Source organism: Lepisosteus platostomus, chromosome 10, assembly GCF_059453375.1.
Source record: "Lepisosteus platostomus isolate fLepPlt1 chromosome 10, fLepPlt1.hap1, whole genome shotgun sequence".
Taxonomy (NCBI): Eukaryota; Metazoa; Chordata; class Actinopteri; order Semionotiformes; family Lepisosteidae; genus Lepisosteus; species Lepisosteus platostomus.
The window spans coordinates 12692703-12716220 of NC_142620.1; the positions used below are offsets into that span (position 1 = coordinate 12692703).

At 40.9% G+C, this 23518-nt stretch overlaps 2 protein-coding genes across 3 annotated transcripts; one reads left to right on the forward strand and one right to left on the reverse strand.

The window, feature by feature from the left end:
- Positions 1-61: 61 nt before the first annotated feature.
- dmac2l (distal membrane arm assembly component 2 like) lies at positions 62-9014 on the forward strand. The gene is made up of 5 exons (XM_088648270.1): positions 62-133; positions 1390-1505; positions 2345-2553; positions 3568-3739; positions 4129-9014. Exons 2-5 carry the CDS (start codon positions 1399-1401, stop codon positions 4241-4243), a joined length of 603 nt encoding a protein of 200 aa, XP_088504396.1. The 5' UTR covers positions 62-133; positions 1390-1398; the 3' UTR covers positions 4244-9014.
- cdkl1 (cyclin dependent kinase like 1 (CDC2 related kinase)) lies at positions 4477-21899 on the reverse strand. 2 transcript variants are annotated; one of them, XM_088648268.1, is made up of 10 exons: positions 21545-21899; positions 19585-19837; positions 14772-14893; positions 11324-11396; positions 10500-10590; positions 9075-9275; positions 7974-8056; positions 7488-7544; positions 6556-6717; positions 4477-5933 (listed from the first exon to the last, which is right to left on the reverse strand). In XM_088648268.1, exons 2-10 carry the CDS (start codon positions 19750-19752, stop codon positions 5835-5837), a joined length of 1056 nt encoding a protein of 351 aa, XP_088504394.1. In that variant the 5' UTR covers positions 19753-19837; positions 21545-21899; the 3' UTR covers positions 4477-5834. The 2 variants fall into 2 exon arrangements, with proteins under 2 accessions (XP_088504394.1, XP_088504395.1); XM_088648269.1 differs by lacking the exon at positions 21545-21899 and adding an exon at positions 21413-21514.
- Positions 21900-23518: the final 1619 nt, after the last annotated feature.

Sequence of the window (23518 nt, forward strand, 5' to 3'; positions counted from 1 at the left end):
CTCTGACCTCTCACACGAGCAAAACACTGTCTCGGCCAATAGCTGATGGTTATGATGACGCAAATGGGGTTAAAGGTCACATTACAACGTGGTCTCTGTAAATATCGTCCGTTGGCCTGGGGAAGAAGAGAAGGTGAGTGTTATACTTGTTTGTTGACAGTGCAGAGCGCACAAGTTAGTGACATATTAAAAGGTCGAATGTTTAATTTCCTTGTTTTTCTTCCATTAAAAGATTCATTTACAATGCTAGAAAGTGTGGGTCGGATTAAAGTTGCATCATGATGTTCTAGCTAAAATAACTGACGAGGGTTCAATCTACAATCGGTATTTACCCTATAAAGTGAAAGTAAACGATATTTGAAGGAATTAATATTTACAGGATCTAATACACGACGTCTTTAATATGATAGTAATGGCGAGATACGCTGTTACAAACCGTGAAGAAGGTTTTAAGTTAAGTACGAAAATAGCAATAGTATTTAGAATATAAATGATATAACTATAATGAAATAACTATGCCAGTCATAATATTTTGCGATAGCTGCAATTAATAAGCACCTTTCAAGCGTTGTCCCTTACGCCAGTACATTATTTACAACGTGACGAAAAGAAAAAGATGTAAATTCCAATTTCAGTATTAAACTTCCTTTCGCATACAGTATTACAACAGTCTGCGTCCAAATGCCAGAGCAGTCCGACTTCAACGAGACAAATGCAGTTTGCAGAGTTTTGCGTGTAGTTAGCAAAACATAAACACTCAGAATAAGGTAACCGCTGAGCGTTACAATACAAACGTTCCCCCACCGCCCAAAGTTGCTTAGATTATTCTTCCATCTGCAAACAGTGTACAGTTTGCTTATGATAAAAAATATATAATTTTGTAAGAACCCTTAAACCATAATTGCTTTAAAAATTAGCATATTTAGTTGGTGATAACAAACAAACAAACAAACAGCAGGGTACAGGGCAGGAGGAATATATACCATAATAAACAACTATTTACAGTATACAGTACATCATCAACTCCTTTCACATCTTCAGGGGTCTGTAACTGTTTCATGTTCTCTTTCTTTTTCTTTTCCCATTTACAACTGTATTTTGTGCAATATATGCCAGGGATCTATATTTATATCTATATCTATATTGACATCTATATTTATATTCATATGTGTGATACGATTTTTCTGTGTACTGTTCTGTTCTAGTCTGTTCTTTGTGTGTCCGGACTGTGAGTAACTCTTGTATTGTATTGTATGTATTGTACTATTATTATATAATTCGTTACACTGTGGCTGTGTTGTCTGTGTTAAGCTGCTGTTGCACTGCCATTTCCCTCACGGGATCAATAAAGTATCTATCTATCTATGATAAAAGTTGCACTGTTTTCAGGGTGACGCTATGCAGCTCTTGGCCCAGACAGGTCAGCGGTGTCTTGCTTTATGGAAGACACCTTGTCTGAGTAGCAGCCGGCAGTTCTGGGGATGGCTGAATGCCGTGTTTAACAAGTAAGCACCAGCTGGCCTCCTGCATTCTTTTCTGTACTAAACACACGCATTCACACAATGCCTGACACACCCACCTCATTCTTTAGAATCTGGAGTCCCTTTGTCTAAAAATTGAATCACAACAGTTAACAGCAACCTATTTGTGTCCTCTCTACTTATCTGTAAGCTTAAAAGCTCATTTATGTATACAAAATACACATCTGCGCACATCAGGATAAACATACTTAAAATATACATATACATTCCAGTGTACCTCCATATAATAGTAGGGAATATTGGAAATTATTAGTCTATAGGCCTGTGCCGGATCTGTTTTTAAACACTGACACATGATTTGAAATGAGAATGTGTTACCTGGGAGTTGAGGTTGTCTATTTACCCAGTGCTTAATGTCTTAGCTCTTATGGGTAAAACTCTTCTACTGTAGGTAGTATCCTATGAAGCTAGATCCTATTGTCTTTTGTGCACTGTCAAAGGGCCTGAGGTGGCAAATTGGATGAGTGTGTGATTGAGGGCAGTGGGGTGAGGAAGTATTGCTTGGGCTGCATAAAAATATTTTCTTGGCTTTATCTTATTTTGGAGGAAAAGAAGTCCTCACATAAAACACGAGAATACACAGTTGCAAAGCTGCTCCAATAACTATTATGGAATAAACTACCTGAAGGCAATTTTCATACTAGCCACTAGATGCCACTCGAGTTTCAAGATACACATGTAGAATATAATTAGTACTGAGTTCAATATGCATGAAGTGAGTGATCTCTCATGTATCTACATAAAACACTGCTGCCATTAAAATCCTCACCAAGCTCTTCAGCGTTTTGTCGACTTCCCCGCAGGGTGGATTATGAGAGGATCAAGGCGTTGGGTCCTGACCGTGCAGCTTCCGAGTGGCTCCTGCGCTGTGGGGCAAAAGTGCGCTACCAGGGCTTCGATCGCTGGCAGCACGACTACAATGCCCTGCCCACTGGCCCTCTGGGCAAATTCAAGATCCAGGCCATCGACGCGACAGAGTCCTGCATCATGTATCGAGGATTTGACCACCTGGGTGAGGGATGCGTGCGTGCAGGGAGCACAGACTCCAGCACCACCTACGGCACATTCCACACGGTCACGTTCTCGGGTACAAGGCATAGGCACAAATGCACTTGCAAAACTCTCTTCAGATGGTTTTAAGGTTGTATTCACCTATGTTCGGGCAAGACCTGCTAATTGCACCTCATGCTATAGTTTCAATTCATCTCACCTGCTAATTTTCTCTTTAGCACCTTTAAAACTTTCTCCTTAAAAAGTCCAGAAGACCACAAAAAGGTGAGTTTAAAAGAGCTGAAATGAAGTCAGTTGGCAGAGCTGTGATTATCAGGTGTCACCTGGCTGAATAGTGACAAATACAAACTTAAAACTGAAGAGCACTGGCAAATGTACAGTGTTCTAAAATGTCTCAAGGTACAGCCTTCTTCTTTAAACATTCTCTTCATGGATTAATAGATCCATCACTAAAATGCCTGTTGTAAATTGAACAGGCCTAATTTCCTGTGCTGTAAATGACTGAGCTTTAAAATGTATACTCACTTGTGTCAAGCTTCGGGCTAGCAAGTGAAAGTGGAGGACTCGAGCCGTGTAAATCTAGCCGAGGCTGTTTACTTGCGTATTACGTAAGTGAAGATAAAGTTTTCAGCTGCCCTTCGGAGAGAAGTCGGGTATTCGGTTGACAGTGAAAGTGAGCCAGTCTATTGAGCCTGTCACAGCGTGCAAGACCATAGAGCTACATTTCAGAGGAAAGGACTTGCTGTATATAAAGCACACACTTTTAAACAAAGGAAGAAGTCTTTGCTGCATGTTAACCTTTTGGAATCTTGTTAAAAAAATATTGACAGTCTGGTTGTCATATACAAGACGATGAAAGCAAAGTAATACGAATTATAATATTACTGGACTTGGTGTTGCATGTGCAATCACATAACGTACCCATCCTTGTGTGTCGTATTTGTAGTCAATGTGGATATGAACAGTTTTCTGGAATAATTTGCAGAATAATTTTAACCACCTGTTTTATTTCTAGATGGTCTAAAACATCTTGAAGAGATTAAGTTCCACAAGTGTATCTACATAGAGGATGTGTGTTTGGAGAGACTGAGCCGAATCGAGAACCTTCAGGCCAGTCTGAGGTGCGTGGAGGTGGTGTCATGTGGCAATGTGACTGACAGGGGCATCATTGCCCTGCATCACCTCAGGTAGGCACATGTGTCAAGGAAGGTACCAACTCTTTCCTCTAGTTTCATTCGCCAGCTTCAGCAGTGGTTTCTATTAACCTAATAAAAAGAGAACGTGAGGCTTTTTGTCTCAAGTTAAATTTAAGCCAACTATCAGTCTAATGAATTGCCTGAAGGACAAGTAAGTCATTCAGACACGCCACAGTAAAAAAATCAATTTAGACAATTAGTATAATTAAATTAAGAAACAACAAAGGTTGATTACAAAGATTGTTTTGGGGGGTTGTCAACTTCAAACAAAGGCATTCATAATTTAAATGTGTGCAAGAGACCTTTCAGGCCCTAATGTGTGTATATTCCAATTACAGTTTTTATTCTGCAATGAAAAATAAACATGTTGTTTACAACAGGAATCTGGAACGTCTGTTTCTCAGCGACCTACCTGGAATGAAGGAGAAAGATAAGACAGTTCAAACTCTGCTGACAGCTCTACCTAACCTTGCCATTGAGCTAGACTTAGACTAATAGCTAAGCTACACTATACAAAAAGGTTGTACAGACTGTAACATGGCAGAACACAACTATAGGGACTGTATGGGATCTAGCATGGACATGAATGCAGAGCAACTGCAAATGGGAGCATACTGTACAACCACTAGATTCATGAGGAGTTTTGGCCAAGCAAAGCAATTGAAAGCTCTAATTTCTTCCATTGATGGTGGACCCTGTGAAGCACTCTGAAATAATGAAAGGTAAAATAAGCCTTTTAACATCACTTTATTAAAACCATTCTCCAAACCTGTAAAGATTTTTCTACCATCTTTATTTTTCCAAAAACGTATTAAATAATTTTAAAAAAGTAATACAAAAATGTACAACAAAAAATGGGTGCACACGTTATATATACTGTACATACATAAGGCAGGCTAAGAGTTACAGTAGTTGACGTCCGCTGGCTTATACAAGAGGCCAAATGAATTTTCAAAATTTGGCATTTGGTGGATTCATAAAAAGGAAAGGAAAATGGGAGGTTGTTTTGAAAAGCTGGGTGTCACCAGTTCCTTTTTCTTCCTCTACCTTCTGAAACTATAATTGTCGGTTGTTGGTCAGCTCTGCCTGTAGCAATGAGGACTGAGGGTGCTCTCTTCTGACACATCCACCAGTGAGCATAGTTATTTCTGTGCATTGCAAACTCCACATTGCCTACCGGGAGAGTTGGCACTAACTGGAGGAGCCCAAAACCGCAGGAGTCCCTGCTGGTCGACAATCTGATGACACTCCAGCTGGTGCAAGTTCATCTAATCTTGACTGGCTTGACTCGGCCGATTGCACACAGCTCCTGAGAAAATCCTATCAAGGTCAGCTAACGTCATAACATAGGCCAGTCATGGGCCCAGGACCATACCTTACAAGTGCTGTAAATAATAGAGGGGGTTGAATACTGAAAAGAGCAAGTACAGCAAAAGCTTCATTATCTCAAGTTAAAAAGTAAGAGAGCTGCTCTGAGAGAGACCACACATTTGTTGCATTTTCTCACAACAGGTGTGATACTTAGATTTTTTTACACAACATTTTGGCATAGATTCACCGTGGGATGAAAAACCCACAAATCACAAAATACAAATGGGGGGGGGGTTTAGGTGAAATTTAGTAAACACAAAAACCTAACTGTACTACATTATTATGGTTTCATAAATTCATAACATCTAAAACAATGAGATTGATACTTCCACAGTGAAACATAACGTCAAGGCTCATTATTCCTTATTGAAATCCGTTTTGGCAAATTGGGAAAGGCAGTAAGGTTGAATTTTGCCCAATTTTGCATATTAATCTAGTAGCAGAACAGCATTACTGTACCTTGTCAATATACTGTACATACATGCAGAACAAAGTCAAGATGACAAAACCACAGAAAACAAAATCGGTAGAAAAGCTTTTTTCAGTGCATAGAATGACATCACCTGATCACACAGCACACCTGGAACCCTTAGCATTCTTATAGCTGCTTGCCACTTGTGAAACTGGAACCACCTTGCCGGTTGCATTTGTTTTTAAGACAATCCTGTTTTTTCCTGCAAGTCTCTCAGTCCCCTCGGGTTTATGAGCTGTAACTTCAGATGTTAGGAAAGTGGTAGTTAAACTTCCGTAAGTTGTAGAATTTTTTGTTGTCCAAGGATGGGAAAATATTGCTGCCGGTCAGCTGAGGCAAATACTGAAAAGAGAGTGACATCAAAAGCTTTAAATTCTTTTTCTGCAGTTCAGATCCCTGTTAGATGACCTCAAGACCACTGAATGGACTAATTAACATCAGTCATGTTTGTTGACTGTGACTGAATGCTGTCTTTTTGCTGAACAGTTGCAAAAGTCTACTTGTTTGCCTAAAACAGAATGTTTCTAACACAAAACTGTTAAAACACAGCACAGGAGGTTTCACATTTGCTTCATGTATTGCAAAATGATGCTTTTAGGTAGATTACATCCTGAACAATGAGTGTGTAATGTGTTCTGTAGTGTATACGGTATATTCCTCAGGCTGGAGCTAGAACAGCATTAGTGGAGCATAAAGAGTTATTCTGTAGTTAAATGGTTGTTCGGAGTGATCCGGATTTAATTGGGTAAGACTTTGAAGACAGGTGGCTGTAATTTATATCTCTTAATCGGCACTCTGCAAAATGTTTCCAGGATTTACTTTTTGTAAATACAGCAACAAAATTAAATTGAAGCACTACATCGGAATACCCCAATATCTAACGCAGGGAAACAACTCCTGTTTCTTCTACAAAAACGTAGATGTGTCCCGGTGTCTCGGGGCAGGAGACCCTGCCGTGACTCACCCCGGGCGGGAGGTGCTTGCGGGGCAGCCTGGCCCTCCTCCGGGCCGCGCGGTCCTGGTCCCGCGTGGCGGCCTCCCTCTCCTCTCGCTGGCTGTCGAAGTAAGGGTGCTCCAGGAGCTGCTCGCAGGTCAGCCGCTCGGCCGGGTCCATCCGCAGGCAGCCCTGCCGGACGGGGCAGTCAGCTGAGCTCACAACTTAAAAACCTAGTGCTGGAGGGCTGAGGAGCTTCCTCCTCAGTTAGAATAATAACTCTTTACACTTACATAGTGCTTTCCCACACACCAGCTATCAGTGGGGAAGAGAACAGAGTGATGAAGCCAGTTCAGAGATGGGGATTACTAGGAGCCTGTGACTGATAAAGGCCAGGGGGAAATTTGGCCAGGACACCGGGGTTACACCCCTACTATTTTCGAGAAACGGCCTGGGATTTTTAGCGACCACGGAGAGTCAGGACCTCGGTTTTACATCTCATCTGAAGGATGGCGTCTTTTTACAGTATAGTGTCCCTGTCACTTTACTGGGGCATTAGGACCCACACAGACCACAGGGAGAGCACCCCCCGCTGGCCCCATTTACACTGCTTCCGGCAGCAACCTTAGCATTACTAAGGAGGTCTCCCTCCCTTCAGGCTCATACCTGCTGAACTTCAGTGGGCTGCCAGTTGTGAGTTGCAGGGCGATACGTCTGCTGGCATTGAAATGTTCTTTTAATGACTTCATTTAACCATCACCTGTTTAGCTGAGCCTCACTGGAATTGTTCCTTATCTGTAGAAAGTGGTGATGTAGTGGTGACCAGGAGCAGGGTTGGAGATCCCCACTCTAGAGGTGGTGAAGCTGCCAGTCCACAGCTGCTACGATACACTGTACCCCTAAGTCAGACCTCCGAGATCAGACCACACTACACCTTCGTTAGTATTTCAGCATCATCTTACCTTCATTAAACCCAGGGCTTGATATGACAGATTAGGATATTTCATTTCCAATGGTTCCTATAGAACACAAAAGTGAGAGTTAGCACAAGTTAAAATCTACAGAATACACACAGTCCCAGGCTAAATTCTGGATTTTACTACAGATACAGTATATATGCATGGAACATGAATATAAATACTTGTGTAAGGAATTGATTCTTTTTTAAAACACTAATGGGAAATTCCAGCAATTCAGGTCATCTTGTACACGCTCTGTATCCCAGTTAAATGTTCAAATCTGCAAATAGGCATTTTAAGTTCCAAAATCTACCCATAATCATTTAAAACAAAGTGAGGACAATTTTCCTAGATAACACTCTGAAGGTTGTCAAATCTGCCCTTTATTATATGCTGTAAGCCAGATCAGGAAATTAAGATTTCAGATGGCATTATAGAAAAGATGATTTTACAGGTGTGTTAATACAGACACACCCAGTGTATTCTCACCATTTCCTCTGGCTCTGGGATGCTCACTCCACTGAAGAACTGGTTGTTACTAAACACTTGCTGATGCCGGGGGATGAGATCGCCTGTGAACACAAGGCCAGCACTTCAGAATGCCCTGGCAATGCTGGGAGGCACTGCACTGCAGATGGTGCTTTTCTCTTTGGAAGTAATTGGCTGTTTTACTAGTGCTCTAAAGAAGGAACCCTGCAGCTGCTATTTGCTGTACCTGTATAAATGCATATACACCTGTTGTGCTGCTTTGTTTTTTTATAGGTGTTGCTTTCTACACGTTCAAGTTGTAATAAGTTATTCAGATACTTTTTTTCCCCAGCACAAATGGTACTTTCTCTACAATGTGGTAAAACTGCATGTTGATGATTTAGAAGGAAAAGTGGACACTGGCTTGCTCTCATGTACAGGGTCTGATTCTGGACTGGAGTCTTCACGTTACTCCAATGCTCACTAAGTGACTCTAAGCTGTGCCTGTGCAGTATACTGTATATGTGTGTGTGTACCTGGGCTTTGTGCCCTGAACCAGACAAGATCCAGGTTGCTATGACCCTCATTAGCAACTAGCATCTTCGTGATGATGGATACATGTCAGATGTGTTGTAAGCATTTTTCCCCAATGTCTAAGCAGAGAGAAATGTCTATAGTTCTTAAAGGACATGTGCTCAGTTACAGCTTACACATGGCATTCATTTTAGATCAATGGAATGTGGCTATATTGTATAGATATACAGTTTCCAGAATACTAAACACACCATCATAAAACCAAGTACCTGATCATTTTGTCATTATTTTATTCTTTGATTATTTTTACCTAAGGTGACTGTAAATGGTTGAAACTCTTAAGGCAGGAGGAAAACATGAATTACAGACACCAACATATTGTAAAATTAACTGCAGTATATAACAAAGTATAAATTGTGGAATGTAACCACTTTGTTTCAAGACTGTGTGTGTGTTAATGGTCATTTTTTTCCTGTACTGTGAACTCTACGCAGTGTAAATAATAAAATTTTTCCCTGAATCTCTAAATGTTAAATCTATTTCAGTGGGATGCTGCTCCACCAATCACCCTTAAAAAGCTGTGCTCACCCAATGTTTTTCTGATGAGATATAGCTGATCCACATCTGATTTGCCTGGCCACAGGGGGGCACCAGACAGCAGCTCAGCAAAGACGCAGCCGATTGCCCAGACATCCACTGGTGGGCCGTACTGAGTGTCGCCAACCAACAGCTCCGGCGCACGATACCAGCGCGTGGCCACGTAGTCAGTGTAGTAGTCACAGGGGCCAGCTGTGGGGACAAAGCAGCCCTAAGCAAGGCCAGAAAACTCTTTCCCACTGACAGAGGGAGGGTTCGAAAGATGGGGATACTGCTTTGCTCTGTATTCAAGGTAAAAAAAACAGCTTTGTGAATTGTTGAAAAGACAGGACGTTCTGCACACGTTCCCCCTTCCATCCATCCATTTTCTAACTACTTCCAATTAAGGAGCCGGAGCCTGTTGTGGCAAACAAAGGGTTTAAGGCAGGGTATACCCTGGAAGAGATGCCAGACCATCGAAGGGAAAACACACACTGGGGCCAATTTTCCAATCGGCATGTGTTTGGACTGTGGGAGTAGACCCATGTGAACGTGGGGAGAACATGCAAACTCCACCCTCACAGATAGCACCCCAGGATGAACCCAGGCTCCAGCGCTGGCAAGGCAGCAATGCTAACAACTGCTCCACTGTGCTACCCACACTCCCTTTTATTACTAAACCAAACAAAAATATTGGAATTTGCATACCCAGATGACGAGGATTACTTTGAAGTTCCTTTGAAATCAGATCTGATTTCCTGAAGCAAATTACTGCTGGCCAACTAGTACATTTTTAAAAAGACTTCCCTTATTTGAAGAGGTAAGTTCCCAGGAGTCACTGCAACCCCTTCTCTGTTGGTTTTTGAATGGTATAATCAACTCAAACAACTTTGAATATAGACTGGGGTATAACATATTCCAAAGCAACCAGGAGCATTAGTTATAATTTTAAAATGATTTTCCTTTTAATTGATTAGTCTTTTAGTTTAAAAGTGAAGGGAAAGTATTGGAATTTCAAAATGTTCAAATGTTTGCTTAGCTCTGTATACATTTCCAACTATGTACATTTTAAAACTGTTTTAAAAACATTTGTAAAACTACATATCCATTAGCAGTACCGTAGTATGAAACTTCTCTTGCCTCAGCTAAAGATAAAATAAATTAGATGTTAAATCAATAGTATTAACATTGATGTGTATGTTGTAACATTTACAACTGAGCAGTACAAAAATGTTTGCATATATTCACTTTTTGTTTAAATGGCATCCTAAAAAAGTATTCCTTCTTAAAAAAAAACAATATACCTGCTCAGGATTTGGTGTAAACCTTCAGAAATCTTATCTGAGTGCTATTAATATCTGGACACAATAATCACAAAAAGTGACTAATAGTAGAAACAAAAACTGAAACAATTACATGAAAATTGTTTAAACTTACTCAGAATCCTGGCAAATCCAAAGTCACACAATTTAATGACCTGGTGTTTCGTAATTAGGATATTTTCTGGCTTTACATCCCTGTGAATGCACTGCGGAGCAGAAAAAGAAAAATTATTGGCTATCCGTGCTGGTCAGATTTGTACCATTTGCATGACTGTAAAATATACAGCATGGAACTTCCCATTTTCTGAAGCATGAAATGAAATACGAACTTAAGTCTTAAGGTCAAAATGTGTACTTGGAAGGCAACAAAATGGTATAGAACCACCACAACTGTTACAGCTGTACACCACCAATGTGAAGGCATTCATTTCCTACAGAATCCTAGGGTGCTTCATTGCAGAGAAAAGTTAACTACATGAACTAACACTCGGTGTCACTGTGGTAGCTCAAGTACCAGGATGGAAAATGAATGGAAGAATGAGTGTTATTTTTTCAAACTGCTTCTTCCAGTTCAGGGCCACAGGGGAGCCTGAGCTTATCCCGGCAAGCAATGGCGCAAGACAGGATATATCCTGGATGGAAAACCAGTCCATCTCAGAGCAGACACACAGATACAAACAGAAGCAAACTAACCTAACCAGTATGTTTTTGGAATGTGGGAAGAAACTGGAGCACCCAGAGGAAACACATGCAAGCCCTGGGGGGACAACATACAAACTCCACGCAGATAGCACCCTGGGTTCGGAACTGAACCCAGGGCCCCAGTTCTGTGAGGCAGCAGTGCTAACCACTGTGCCATCGTGCTGCCCAACAGTACTCGCACCCTGTGGAAACGGACGCTATGTGCTACGTTCATACAAGAGATAATGCAGGACTCACATTCTGTTTGTGACAAAAGTTTACAGCCTGGAGGGTCTGCCAAGTTATGCTCTTCACCAGATGTTCTGGAACCCTGAGAAAATTGATCAGCATGTGACAGCAGGAACAAAACACACAGGCCATTAGTTCTCTTTGAATCTTGAGCCTTGGTCCACATAACTGTTGTTAGACACAGATTTGGAGGCTGAATACTACAATGTCTGAATATTGCTCAGCTTTAAGACAAAGGAGGATGGTATTGGACATGAACATACATTCTTTATCTCAAGTGAAAGAGTTAAATCCCACTACTTGAATAGTACAAGCTGTTTGAAAGTACCAGATCATTGTTCTGATGCAAAGGAAGTGAGATTTGTTCATTATTTGGTCTACTCGCTGTATTTCTTTTTTATGACCCGAACAGCATACACACACACCAAAATAAATAATAAAATGGTCAGATTGAGAGCTGTATTTCAGTTTTATACTGAATTGCACAAAGGGGACTTTAAAGCTGTAGCACAGATGTAGTAAACATCTACAATTAAAAAGGTACCCGTGGGATTTGCAGAGACTGTAAAAGACTACTATGAAAGGCAGGGAAAAAAAGAAAGTTTGCAAGGTCATTAAGTTTTATGCGTTTTTTTTTTCTGGGAACTGCTCGACTGAGGAAAGGCTGTCTGGCACGGTAATTTCTAACTCGTTCCATTCACCTTCCTCTAACTTCCATATAAAAAGCCTTTAGGGTGCAGTCTGCAGTCTTAAGAAAGATCTGAGGCTTGGGTGATAAATTGAGAGTCAGTGCTGCCACGCATCACTTCACAGGCAATCCAGAGACACACCTGCTGACGATTTGGCATGTCACCTGCTGTGCATGCCAAGCAACAAATGAGAAGTTTTACTTAACCAGCTCTGGGTAAAACAAATACTATTTATGTATGTCTGTTTAGACCAAGTCCTTATAAATGCTAATTTCAGTTTTTGTCCTAGACTCAGGGGCATATGGTAGGAGCTCATTGTCATATTTACTGCAAAAATAATGATTCCTATGATTTGAACAACCTAGCAAGCAAGCACACTACCAAGCAAGCACACTGTGTATATATACGGTTTGCTGTATCCAAACCTCAATGAACAACACATGGTTGAAGAATAGCTTGTTTACTTCCTGCTACCAATCACTTTTCACTGTAACAATTCTCGAATCTGATTTACAGTCAGTGTAAAATGGTATAAACTCACATTCTGGTAGTGTTTTCTGCAACTTCTGTTCTTCAGTTGTTTTTGACAAAGAATATGAAAGGACAGATACTAAGCAAACTTTCGCAACCCAAAACTGCCTTTCCTTGATGAAGGCTTTGATATTTGATGTTCTTACAATTCAAAGCACTTTGATACATTTCTACTTTAAGTATTAAGAGGTCAGAATGAATAAATAAGTCTATACCAAAAACAGTATTTTCTGAGATTTTGAGATCTTGAGGGTTTGCAGATCAAGACCAGCACAACTGACACCACCATCCCCCAGCTCCAATTTCCTGATCCTCTCACCATTTGCAGAAAAAAAGGAAAAAAAAGATTTCCCCAGTGCCCATGCCTCTTTCCTTTTCTTGGACCATTATCAGCCAAAGACAGGCTGGCCTGAGGTCCTCCTTGTAAACTCTGCTGCTCCCAACCCTACCGCTTTGTTGACTGTGGACCCCCGTAAATCAGCACTGTCCAGGCCCGGCTAGCTAATTTAAGCCCCGTGATCGGTAATTTATTAATGCTTTCCCTCCCCCTGATTGATGATCCCACAGAGCCCGGCTGCCAGATGCGACCCACAGGGAACACTGTAAATGGGAACAAGCTCGTCATTCACGCCCTGTCAGGCAAGACAAACACCACGAGCGCTGGCTGCTCCGTGTGCCCGCGGCCCTGATCCCATAGTCCCCCGCTCCGGGGAGTTTCCCTTTCAGCTCCGAGGCAATATTGACCGGCCTGGTATTCGGGAGTGTATAACTATAAACATGCCGCAACAAACAGGACACATTCCATGGTAACAGCTAAACAATGCGGGCTGTCAGCGTTTCAAGTCTGCTTTCTGAATCACAAAGAACACAAAAACAGGCCAAACTTTCCATAACCGTCCCACTCCCTGTGTACGTTTTTATTAGAAGATTTGAACCACTAGCTGGTCACTAGTGGTAATGAGTCATCTTTGTATACCTTAGATGTACAGTAAGTCCAGGTTTTGCCTCAGAGGACTGTTCTGTTTTGCACACACCATGCGCAAATTGAGGGATCACAACATAACTTCCTACAACTGTAAGCCTACAGAATTCACCAATTCAATTCTGTGCGACGTAAGTAAATTTGAGAAGAAACAATTATAAATTTATAATAGTTGATTTCCATCCCAGGAACAATGGTGATTTCGGTATTCATCGTATGGCCATACATCCAATAACTATTATACTTCTGATGCACGTTGGATTAATGCAGGACAGTTAAGGACTGTGCAGCCTTCCTTTCTCCAAAACATGCATTATCTAGCCATCTGCCATTTTTTCAGTGCCAGTCCCATCACAGCTATAGCAGAGTTGGCATCAAATAGCAGACTCTTGTGGTTTTCACGGAGAAGGCTACAAACCGCATGGCAAGCTCAGGAAGTCCTGGCTAACCCAGGCCCATCCACTCCAGCTGTACTGGTTTCTGGGAGAACACTGGGTCCACTCAGCCAATGGCACAGCTCTGTCCAACCTTTGTTCTTAAAGAACGCCTCCACTTGACCACTGTTTGTTTTTTCATGATGAGGTACTGGCAGGACTGGATTCCATGTGTAAAGTACTTACAGAAAATGTATACCACTCTATAAGTTATAAAAACAATAGTGATAGGCAGAGTGTATCTATATTTTCAATATACTACTGCAATATCTAAAATATTTAGGTTCCAGGTTCCAGACCAAATAAGTGACCATATCAAGACAGTTATTATTTAACATGAGTTCAGATTCTTAGTGTACCACTCTGCTTTCAGGACTGTTCAATAAGACATGGAGAATGAGGCCGGCACTCAGGAGGAGTGGGTTAGGGTTACTGCCCCAGTAAGCTTTGCGGGTTGCTGGCTGGGCTCAACAGGGCCACAGCCAGCAACCCGCAAAGCTTACTGGGGCACCTGCAAAGACTGGACACTGTTCCCCAGTCTTTCTGGGATGGGCTGCAGTGTGAGGGTAGAGGATCAGAGATTTTGATTTAGTCTCTCCCACTCCTTAATTTTAGAATCAGTGGTAAAGGGTCCCGAAAGTTCATTAGTAATGCCAAATTTAAACACTATTTAAGACTACACTACCCCTGCCCTACAGTAGATGCCCAATATACTCTACGTAGTATTATACGTTTTATATCCGATTGCTCAGAGAATTGGCTTGCTACTCCCTTTCACCCAGGCACACACAGGAGAGGAGCGTGGCGGCGCGCTGGCTCACCCCCTGGGGTAGCGGTCCAGCTCGTTGAGCACAGTGTGGTCACAGTACTCGAACACCAGGTGCAGCTTGCGCTTCCTCCGGAACACCTCGATCAGGTTGACCAGGTTCGAGTGCTTCAGCTGCTGCAGAGCGGAAACATGCAAAAACATGGAAAATCAATCGGATTTCTTTTAAAAACATTGTTAGCTTTCTGCTCTGCCCCTCGGAAAGAAACCAAATACTACGCTAGTAAAGCACGCACAAAATGAGATTTAGACAGACTGGACCATTTAAGACCTTTCATTTAATCAGACATTACTCTTTTAGAGGGAATGTAGTGTACCACCTTCCCCAAAAGGTATGTTTTATTAGTTGTCTATTTTAATACCGCGGACTGATAAAGCTTTATCAGAAAGCTTACCCCTGTCTCTTAAGGGAGTAGCTGGAGCTTGCCTAATCAAAACCGCTTTCCAATTTCTGCCTTTAGTTTACACTCTATTTCACTATCGCCCTGAGAGGCAAGCTATCACACGTTAAGTTAAACAGCCCCGACTAAACAACCATAAACACTCTTGGATCTCCATGGCCAACCTGTTGCCAGCTGGACCTGTTTACAGGCTCAGTGACAAAGGCATGGGAACTGAAGAATGTCTCAGGATGGCAAAGGTGGAAATTGCTGATCATATCATAGTAATGTGTTATCTTCTGTTTACTGAAGGATCACTTCTCAACTTATTAAAGTATTTGGTACCTTATATCTTATATTATACCTTATATTAAAGGGGGAATCAGGCTAAATCCATTTACAGAACACTCCTAAAACACCTGTACATTCACCAGAAATCGAAAATGGAAATGAATGAGAATATTTTTGTTCCAGTTTAACTGCATTGCTTTTTTGAAGTGTGATCAAACAAGCATGAATCTGTCAAACACCCAAATGCTTGCCTCAAGGTATTCTTTTTTGCACAACACACTAAGACTAAGGCCTCAGGACACTAGAAAAACGCTATTGTGTTACCTGAAACCTGATTGTTGAATGTTGATAATTAATTCAATCAGCAACAAATTCAAATGCATGAAGTTAATCAGTTTATTATATCTGTGATACACACATGGACAAGAATTTTGTAAACATTGGCAAGCTCCACATCAAGAAATCTGCTTGGTTTGGGGTTTCGGGCTAGAGAGAAAAGGCTGACACAACATTAACATGCAGTAGTCTTCTTGGTATGTACTGGAGACCAAAGCCCTGTCTAATACCAGCATTTCAGCCAATTCTATCTACAAATAAATATCTAAAAATAATTTCCATCTGGAAAATTCTTGCAAAAACAACTGCATGGACCACGTCAGTCAAAACTTAACTAAACAGCCGAGGATGAGATGAGAAAATGCTATTTGGCCCATCTAGTCTGTTTGGCAGTTAATGCTGAATTGATCTAAGGATCTCATCCAGACATTTCCTGAAAAAAACAGGGTCCTGGATTAAACAACATGATGGGACAGCTTGTTCTCTACTCCCACATCTGTTTGGAAAAAAAAGCAACCCCTGTTCTCGGTTTAAAGCTAACCTTCAGTAGTCCAGTTTTCTTTATAATTGCATCTCAATCATGTCATTTTTATAGACTTTCTTCACTACAGGCACATCAAAATCACTCACACTGCACATCAAATTTGCTTAATACTGTTTGTGGTTTATTTCTTAAACTCTTCAACTTTACATCTGGCTAACATTAAATCAACTGCCTGTACACAATGACTGTTCTTACAATGAAGGTCCGCAAAGTGAAGGCATGTGGCCCCACAGCCCTCTTACCTCATTTGTTACTGTACTAGAATCTATCACAAGATTTAGTGCAGACTTGGACATCTGTGGGTATCTTGTAGATATCTTGTAATCATGTGCACCTGGTTGGCTGCAGTAACTCCGCAGCCAATCTCGGATAATCAGTGACGTGAACCGCCGATTAGTTGGTTTTTGAATGGAGCACTAATTGGTTAGTGCAAGGGGACCTTATCGAAGTATTGAGAATCTTCAAAGTCCACCCTCTAGACATCTTCAGAATCAACAGTGGATCACAAATCAGAGGACACAAGCAAAGAGGATTTAATTAAGTAAATCTTGGGTTACTGCTTAGTAGTCCAAAAAGGACATTTAAACTGTACATCCAAATAGGATTATTTTTGTTAAAGTTTTAGATAAAAAACAATGGTACAAAAAAATGCCAGTTTGCTCAAACTAAAAACAAGGGGAATAATATACAAGGTAGGTATCACTGTCTGATATTTAGGTCTAGCTCCTCTGTCAGGCCACTGGAGGTACTGGAGATGTCACACGTGATACACAACATGACCCCGAAAGCACCGCGTGTTCTTTTAATCCACACAGGAAGATGGGAAGTTGAGGTAAACTAGAATGGACAAGATTAAAATGAGAAAGCTGATAACATACACTGTCTTCATGTAAGACTTCAATTCTTTGATTCAATTTATTCATTTAATAATAATAATAATAATAATAATAATAATAATAATAATAATTGCTTACACTTATATAGAGCTTTTCTGGACACTCCACTCAAAGCGCTTTACAGGGAATGGGGACTCCCCTCCACCACCACCAGTGTGCAGCCCCACCTGGATGATGCGACGGCAGCCATAGTGTGCCAGAACGCTCATCACACATCAGCTATCAGTGGGGAGGAGAGCAGAGTAATGTAGCCAATTCATAGAGGGGGATTATTAGGAGGCCATGATTGGTAAGGGCCAACGGGAAATTTGGCCAGGACGCCGGGGTTACACCCCTACTCTTTTCGAGAAACGCCCTGGGATTTGTAATGACCACAGAGAGTCAGGACCTCAGTTTTACGTCTCATCCGAAGGACGGCGCCTGTTTACAGTTTCCCCGTCACTATACTGTGGCATTAGGACCCACATAGACAGCAGGGTGAGCGCCCCCCGGCTGGCTCCACTAACACCTCTTCCAGCAGCAACTTTAGTTTTTCCCAGGAGGTCTCCCATCCAGGTACTGACCAGGCTCACACCTGTACAGCTTCAGTGGGTTGACAGTTGTGAGTTGCAGGGTGATATGGCTGCTGCTATGACCTCAGCAGGCAGCTCTGGACCCAGAGTAGTGATTGTACCCCCAGCCTCTCCCACAGAGCTGATCCAGCATGGAGAACAAGCCCAGCAGCCAGGGGAAGAGACCTCGGCCATGGTTTTTACCCAGAGTTTGTGACAATGGGTGAGGAAGGAGTTCGTAACTAGCCTGTAAACCAAATGTTAAGTACTGCTTTTAAACACGGAGGAAGTTGTGGGATTACAAGCAGCTTTTTCTTATTTAGACCCAACGTGCAGTGCAATTTCTGGAACGACACACTGAGGAAGCTTATATTATTGCAGATGGTAACCGATAATGAGGGTTCTTTTTCTCAGTTCGGCATGACACAGGAACACATCAACGATTTCTTAAGATCCCCTGACTCTGGCAGTAAGGGAAGATGTTGTCCTCTGACAAAACGCCCGCGTAACATGGACTCCTCCCATCTGTCTGTGGACAGTCTTGGTTAGTGTTAGTAACAATCTACAAGGAAGGTCTGTTGTAATCTATTTGAAGGTTAAGACACTATCTCCCACACTTGGGAAGGCAATTAGGAGAAAGAGGAGAACTCACTCATAAGAATTCATAAGAATATGAATGTAAAACAAATAAATCAGCAGCTTTCACTTCATGGAAAAGGACTGGTTCCTTATTAGACTAATTGGGAGATACAGGTGTGGACAGGTTAGGATTTGTCTGCTGCATATTGATTTCTGTGAGCACACAGTGAATGTTACTTAAGCCTCAATGTTATTGTAACTCTATCTGGAATTCCAGGGTAAACAGTTTTCCTTGGCACTAAGTCTATTTGAATTACAGAGAGTAGTTGCTGTGGACGGTCAAATTAATTAAAGTTAAACAGTTTCTTTGGTTGGATCCACCATGGAAACTGAATTTCTAATGACAAACTTGCATCAGGTTTATATGAAATTTCCAAAATACTGTACATTAGACTAAGTTCATCGACAAAGAGGATAAAACAAAATATTTCTGTGGGTAATCTAGTTCTTCAGCTGGTATTCCGAAAGCACATTAAATCAATAAGAATGAGGAAAAACATTATATTCTCCAGGTGAGTCAACACATTCAAAGCTAAGAGCTCATCTTTGTTGCTAAAAGAATGGAATGAATGATTTCAAGACACGGAGATAAACATCATTAGCTTCAAAAGTGGCACTGCCTTGTTTCCACAGCAAGAAGACACTTCCAAAAATAGACTTTAAACTATGTGGTGAGATCACCACAGATTAGACCCAACCCTTTTCTGAGCCATTATGGCAATGTACCACAGGACTGTGATATGGACATATTCCTGAATAAAGATTAAAAGAGATATATACATACACATTGACAGGTTTGATAGGAATACACATGCAGACTGCCAAAGAGAGAGACTACCAGATACAGATATCACAGGACTCCCGTGTAACAGGATATAAGGCATTTTTGGGTGATAAGCATCAGAAAACTAAATAATAAGCAAAATAAAAAAGGAAACATTATTTATCAGAATACATCTTATGCCAATATTTACTTGGCACCCTTCTAAAGTGCACATTAAGCAGTAGAACCTTTAAGATGTTATAGGTTATTTACAAAATTCAACCAAAAAAACCCCACAAATTATATTTCAAGTGATCATGCATACGGAGAGCATTTTGTGCCCGGCCCAAGTGTTTTTGGCCACAACTGTGACAGCAAACGCTGTAAAACACAATAAAAAAATGTTACCTTCAGCATCCTGATTTCTCTCAATGCGATCTTCTTAATAATTGGGTCATCTTCTGACTCTACAAACTTCTTAATAGCCACAATCTGCCCCGTGTCTTTATTTCTGCACTTGAAAACAACTCCATAGGAGCCCTCTCCTATTTTTCCAATCTTCTCGTACTTGTCCATCCCAGGGCAAGGCGAACATCAGCGCAGGTGCATCAACGGATCTCCCCTCTGCCCTTCCAGGCTGTGCCTGACAACTGCCGGCAAGCTGAAGGAAGGCAAAGAATAACATGTGATCACATCCATTCATCCTTTTTCTAACTGGGGGGACCAGAGCCTATCCCAGCAAGCCTCAGGCGCAAGACAGGATATACCCTGGATGGGACACCAGTCCAGTGCAGGACACACAGAGACACAGACACACACCGGGGCCAATTCTCCCAGAAGCCTACCAGTAGGCTTTGGACTGTGGGATGAAACCAGAGCACCCGGAGGAAACCCACGCAAACAAAAGTAAAGTCATATTTTCATATGAAGAACTGAATGTTTGAATTCAAATAATAGAGTACAAATCATGATGATCGAGTCCTTTCTGCACAGAACCACACTAAAGTTACATGTAAAAGTGAAGGCGGACTTTAATGTTACACTACTCTTTATCTTTGTATTGTGTAATTTAAGTGCCTTGAGAACGCCATCCATTGAAAGGCTCTTTTAAAGAATAAACTTAATTCAATGACCTTGTCCCAGTTTTTTTTACATATCAACAAATAGAAGATACAAACGGATGGTCTAAAACGACAGGATATGCGTTTTTCTCAAAACAAATACTGTATTAAGTTACCAGGCACAGCACGTTAATAAAATCCTCCGATTAATAATCTGTGCAGAAAACGAGTGCCAGTGAGTTTGTCGTCAGGTGCACACCGCTTTAAATAAAGGGTTATTTTAATAAGATCTGCCCTTTAACAACAGGGAACTCCCATGCAAGTATAAATAGAAAACTTTTCTACAATGCCTAATTAATTTTTTATCAAGAGACTGAAATAGCACAGGTAGTTTGAGGAACACTGTTGATGTAAACGAACGCGCTTAACTCGCGTACTCTGCAAAATGGAAAAAAGCTGCAAACTACCTGTAGATATACAAGACGTTAGGGTTATGAGTACACCCGGATTCTTCACCAGAAGCAAAAATATTTAAAAATAACGAGTGGTGGAACAGAACTGTAGTAAAAAAGATAATGCAGAAAGATTTTCATAACTATTTTAAGAGTCACTCCATCTCTCATCATACATTTACTTCCCCTTAGAGGCACGGAAACCTCAACATGACGACAGAAACCAATAGTATTTCTTGCATTTGAATGCATGTCTTTATTACTAATAACGAATATTCCAAAGCTCATATTCAATAGATAAAGACACAACGAAGAAAATATTTAATACCGAGTTGAAAAAAGCAGTGCTGCCCTGAAATCTTAAATACACCCTGTAGCGCTTCTCTTACTCTGCTTAAGTAAACACTAGTCACACGAAGCCACATTTGTACCGAAATGATGAACAGCACACCTGTCTCAGAAATACGACTCTTGTTCAATTCCAGTACCTACACTCGTAACATCTAGAGCTACGTCTTTAAAAGAGACGATGAATTAAATGCGCAAAACAATAAATTAAACTGAAATCTCTATATAATGTATTCACGTGTATAAAAAACACCGATGAAAAGCCTGACGTAAACATTCTCGGTCGTCTACGAATTTTTCTAATCTTTTCAGTTTCACGCCCGCTTTTGTATCGCACCGTAAAAAGAAACACCATGTGAAGCTAGCAATTCGGACCTGTTATTTTTTAACGTGATTTCTGTCAAAGCCCCTTTAAAAAAAAAACCGAGCCGTGAAGTTACGGTAAACGTATCCCAACCAAGTTACTCTCTTCGCTTAGGCAAATACGAAATTGAACACGAAATGCACCTTCTCTGTGGTCTTCTTTACGCCCTGAAGCAAAACAACAGCTGTCGTGCGTTCCAAGATGCTGAGAAACGAGGATCTTCTTCTGTGCGAGGATCTGCCAAGGAGAGCGCTATGCTAGTGGGAATGTGGCAGACTGAGAGCTAAGGCTTTTACCGATCGGTCCCCATAGGAACTGGTTTCCGAGCTCCGCCTCTTCACGTAGCTGGGGGAAATCTAAACGCAAGCATCAGAAAAACCTCCGCAATCTACAGAACAAGGAATTAAATGCAAGGCGACAGGAGAGGAAAAAAAAAAACACCCTTATGATTTTGCGACCCTGCACTGCAAATGCAAATTAGAAAACGAGCACTTCGGGGATCTTACAAAAATCAGCACAGAATAAATACTGCCAGATTATTAGCAATTCTTCTACCTTCGCCAGATTTTGACTAAAATTAAACGAACTTTTTATTTCAATGTGTGGAGGTTCGCTGTATTTAAAGCAGAATAGTGACACGTGACGCTTTGTTGTTGTGATGTACGACATGCTTAATTTCAAACAGTACTTTAATAACTTAAAAGTTATCTGACGCTATTCAGTGTTTCTGGACTGCTTTCAATTGCATGCGTTAAGTAGTATTACCAGAAGACGACTATTTTTAATGTTTTCTTAAGAGATCTCCATATAGGGCTCACAGAGCTTGCAATATAGTTTATATTAATTGCCCCCATGTGTGCTCTTTACGCACAACACCCTTTAAAATAGGCTACCTGCTGTGTATTTCGTACCAGTCTGACAGCACTGTACAGTATTCTCCTTCACAAGAATCTCTTCTACTGGGCTGGAACGCGCTATCTCCTAGTACGTTTAACAGAATTGCACGAATGTCTATTTTTTCTGGTTGCGATATACTTATTTATAAGTGCGTTTTTAAAAAAGTTTCTCAGTTGTGTTAAGTGCACCAATACGTTGAGTGAGTAGGTAATGAGTAAATTCCACTGTAATGCATTGACGGCATTTGCATTCACATTCTGTTTAACATGGATTATTAATTTAATTTACTAGTTTGAACAGCAGCCCAATAATAAAAATCAATTTAGTATAATAGAAGGACATCACAAATTGCCTATTTTACGAACTTCCAAGTTCACATTTTCAGTAGTATTCCTAAGTAAAGGCTTCTGCTTGCCGAGAACAAACCAACAGACGCACTGAAACACAAGTTCAGATCACACTCTTAGGGTATTAGAATAAAGCCAAAGAAATGCACACACAAATGTGTTCAGTATGTTTCAGAACAACACAGTTCAGAAGGAAAAAAAAAACAGTTGCATACAGCCTTCATTAGTTAAATGGTTCTTCTCACACCATCAAAGGGAAATGTTTTCTTTTCTTCAGGTGCAGCAAATCGCAGTTAATTGCTGTAATTAGTATTAAAGGGTAGCCAGAATGCTGTTTCCTGGTATATTTGTATTATCAACCTTTGTTCTGACTGATACACTGATACACAGTGAATACGTAAATAGCTATCCTTTAACGCTAGGTATTTTCTGCAAGTTCAATGCTTTTGTTTAAACTTCTCATTCAGCTGTAACACTGTATGGAGCAGAAACCATAACCTGTGACACAACAGACACCTACAGAAAACCCAGGAGAGAAAGCAGTGTTGCCTCCTGACTGGGCAGAAAACTAAAAATTCCTGAAACAGAAAAGATTAATACAACATCTGATACAGCCTGCAGTATTACAACAGTAATGTGCTGAGCCAATTGGTGTCACACTGTAGATAGCAAAAAAGCCTTTTATTAATGTCACTGGAACAAATGTAACAACATTGACCTACACCTTATTTCATAAGAAAGTAACTGGATACAAAATAAGAAATTATAGAAGCATATATTAGCCATCAGAGATTAAAGAATATTTAAGCTTTAAAACACCTAAAGAAATAACCGTTTTCTCTTTCTTGCATTGCTGCAGTTGCATTAATTCAA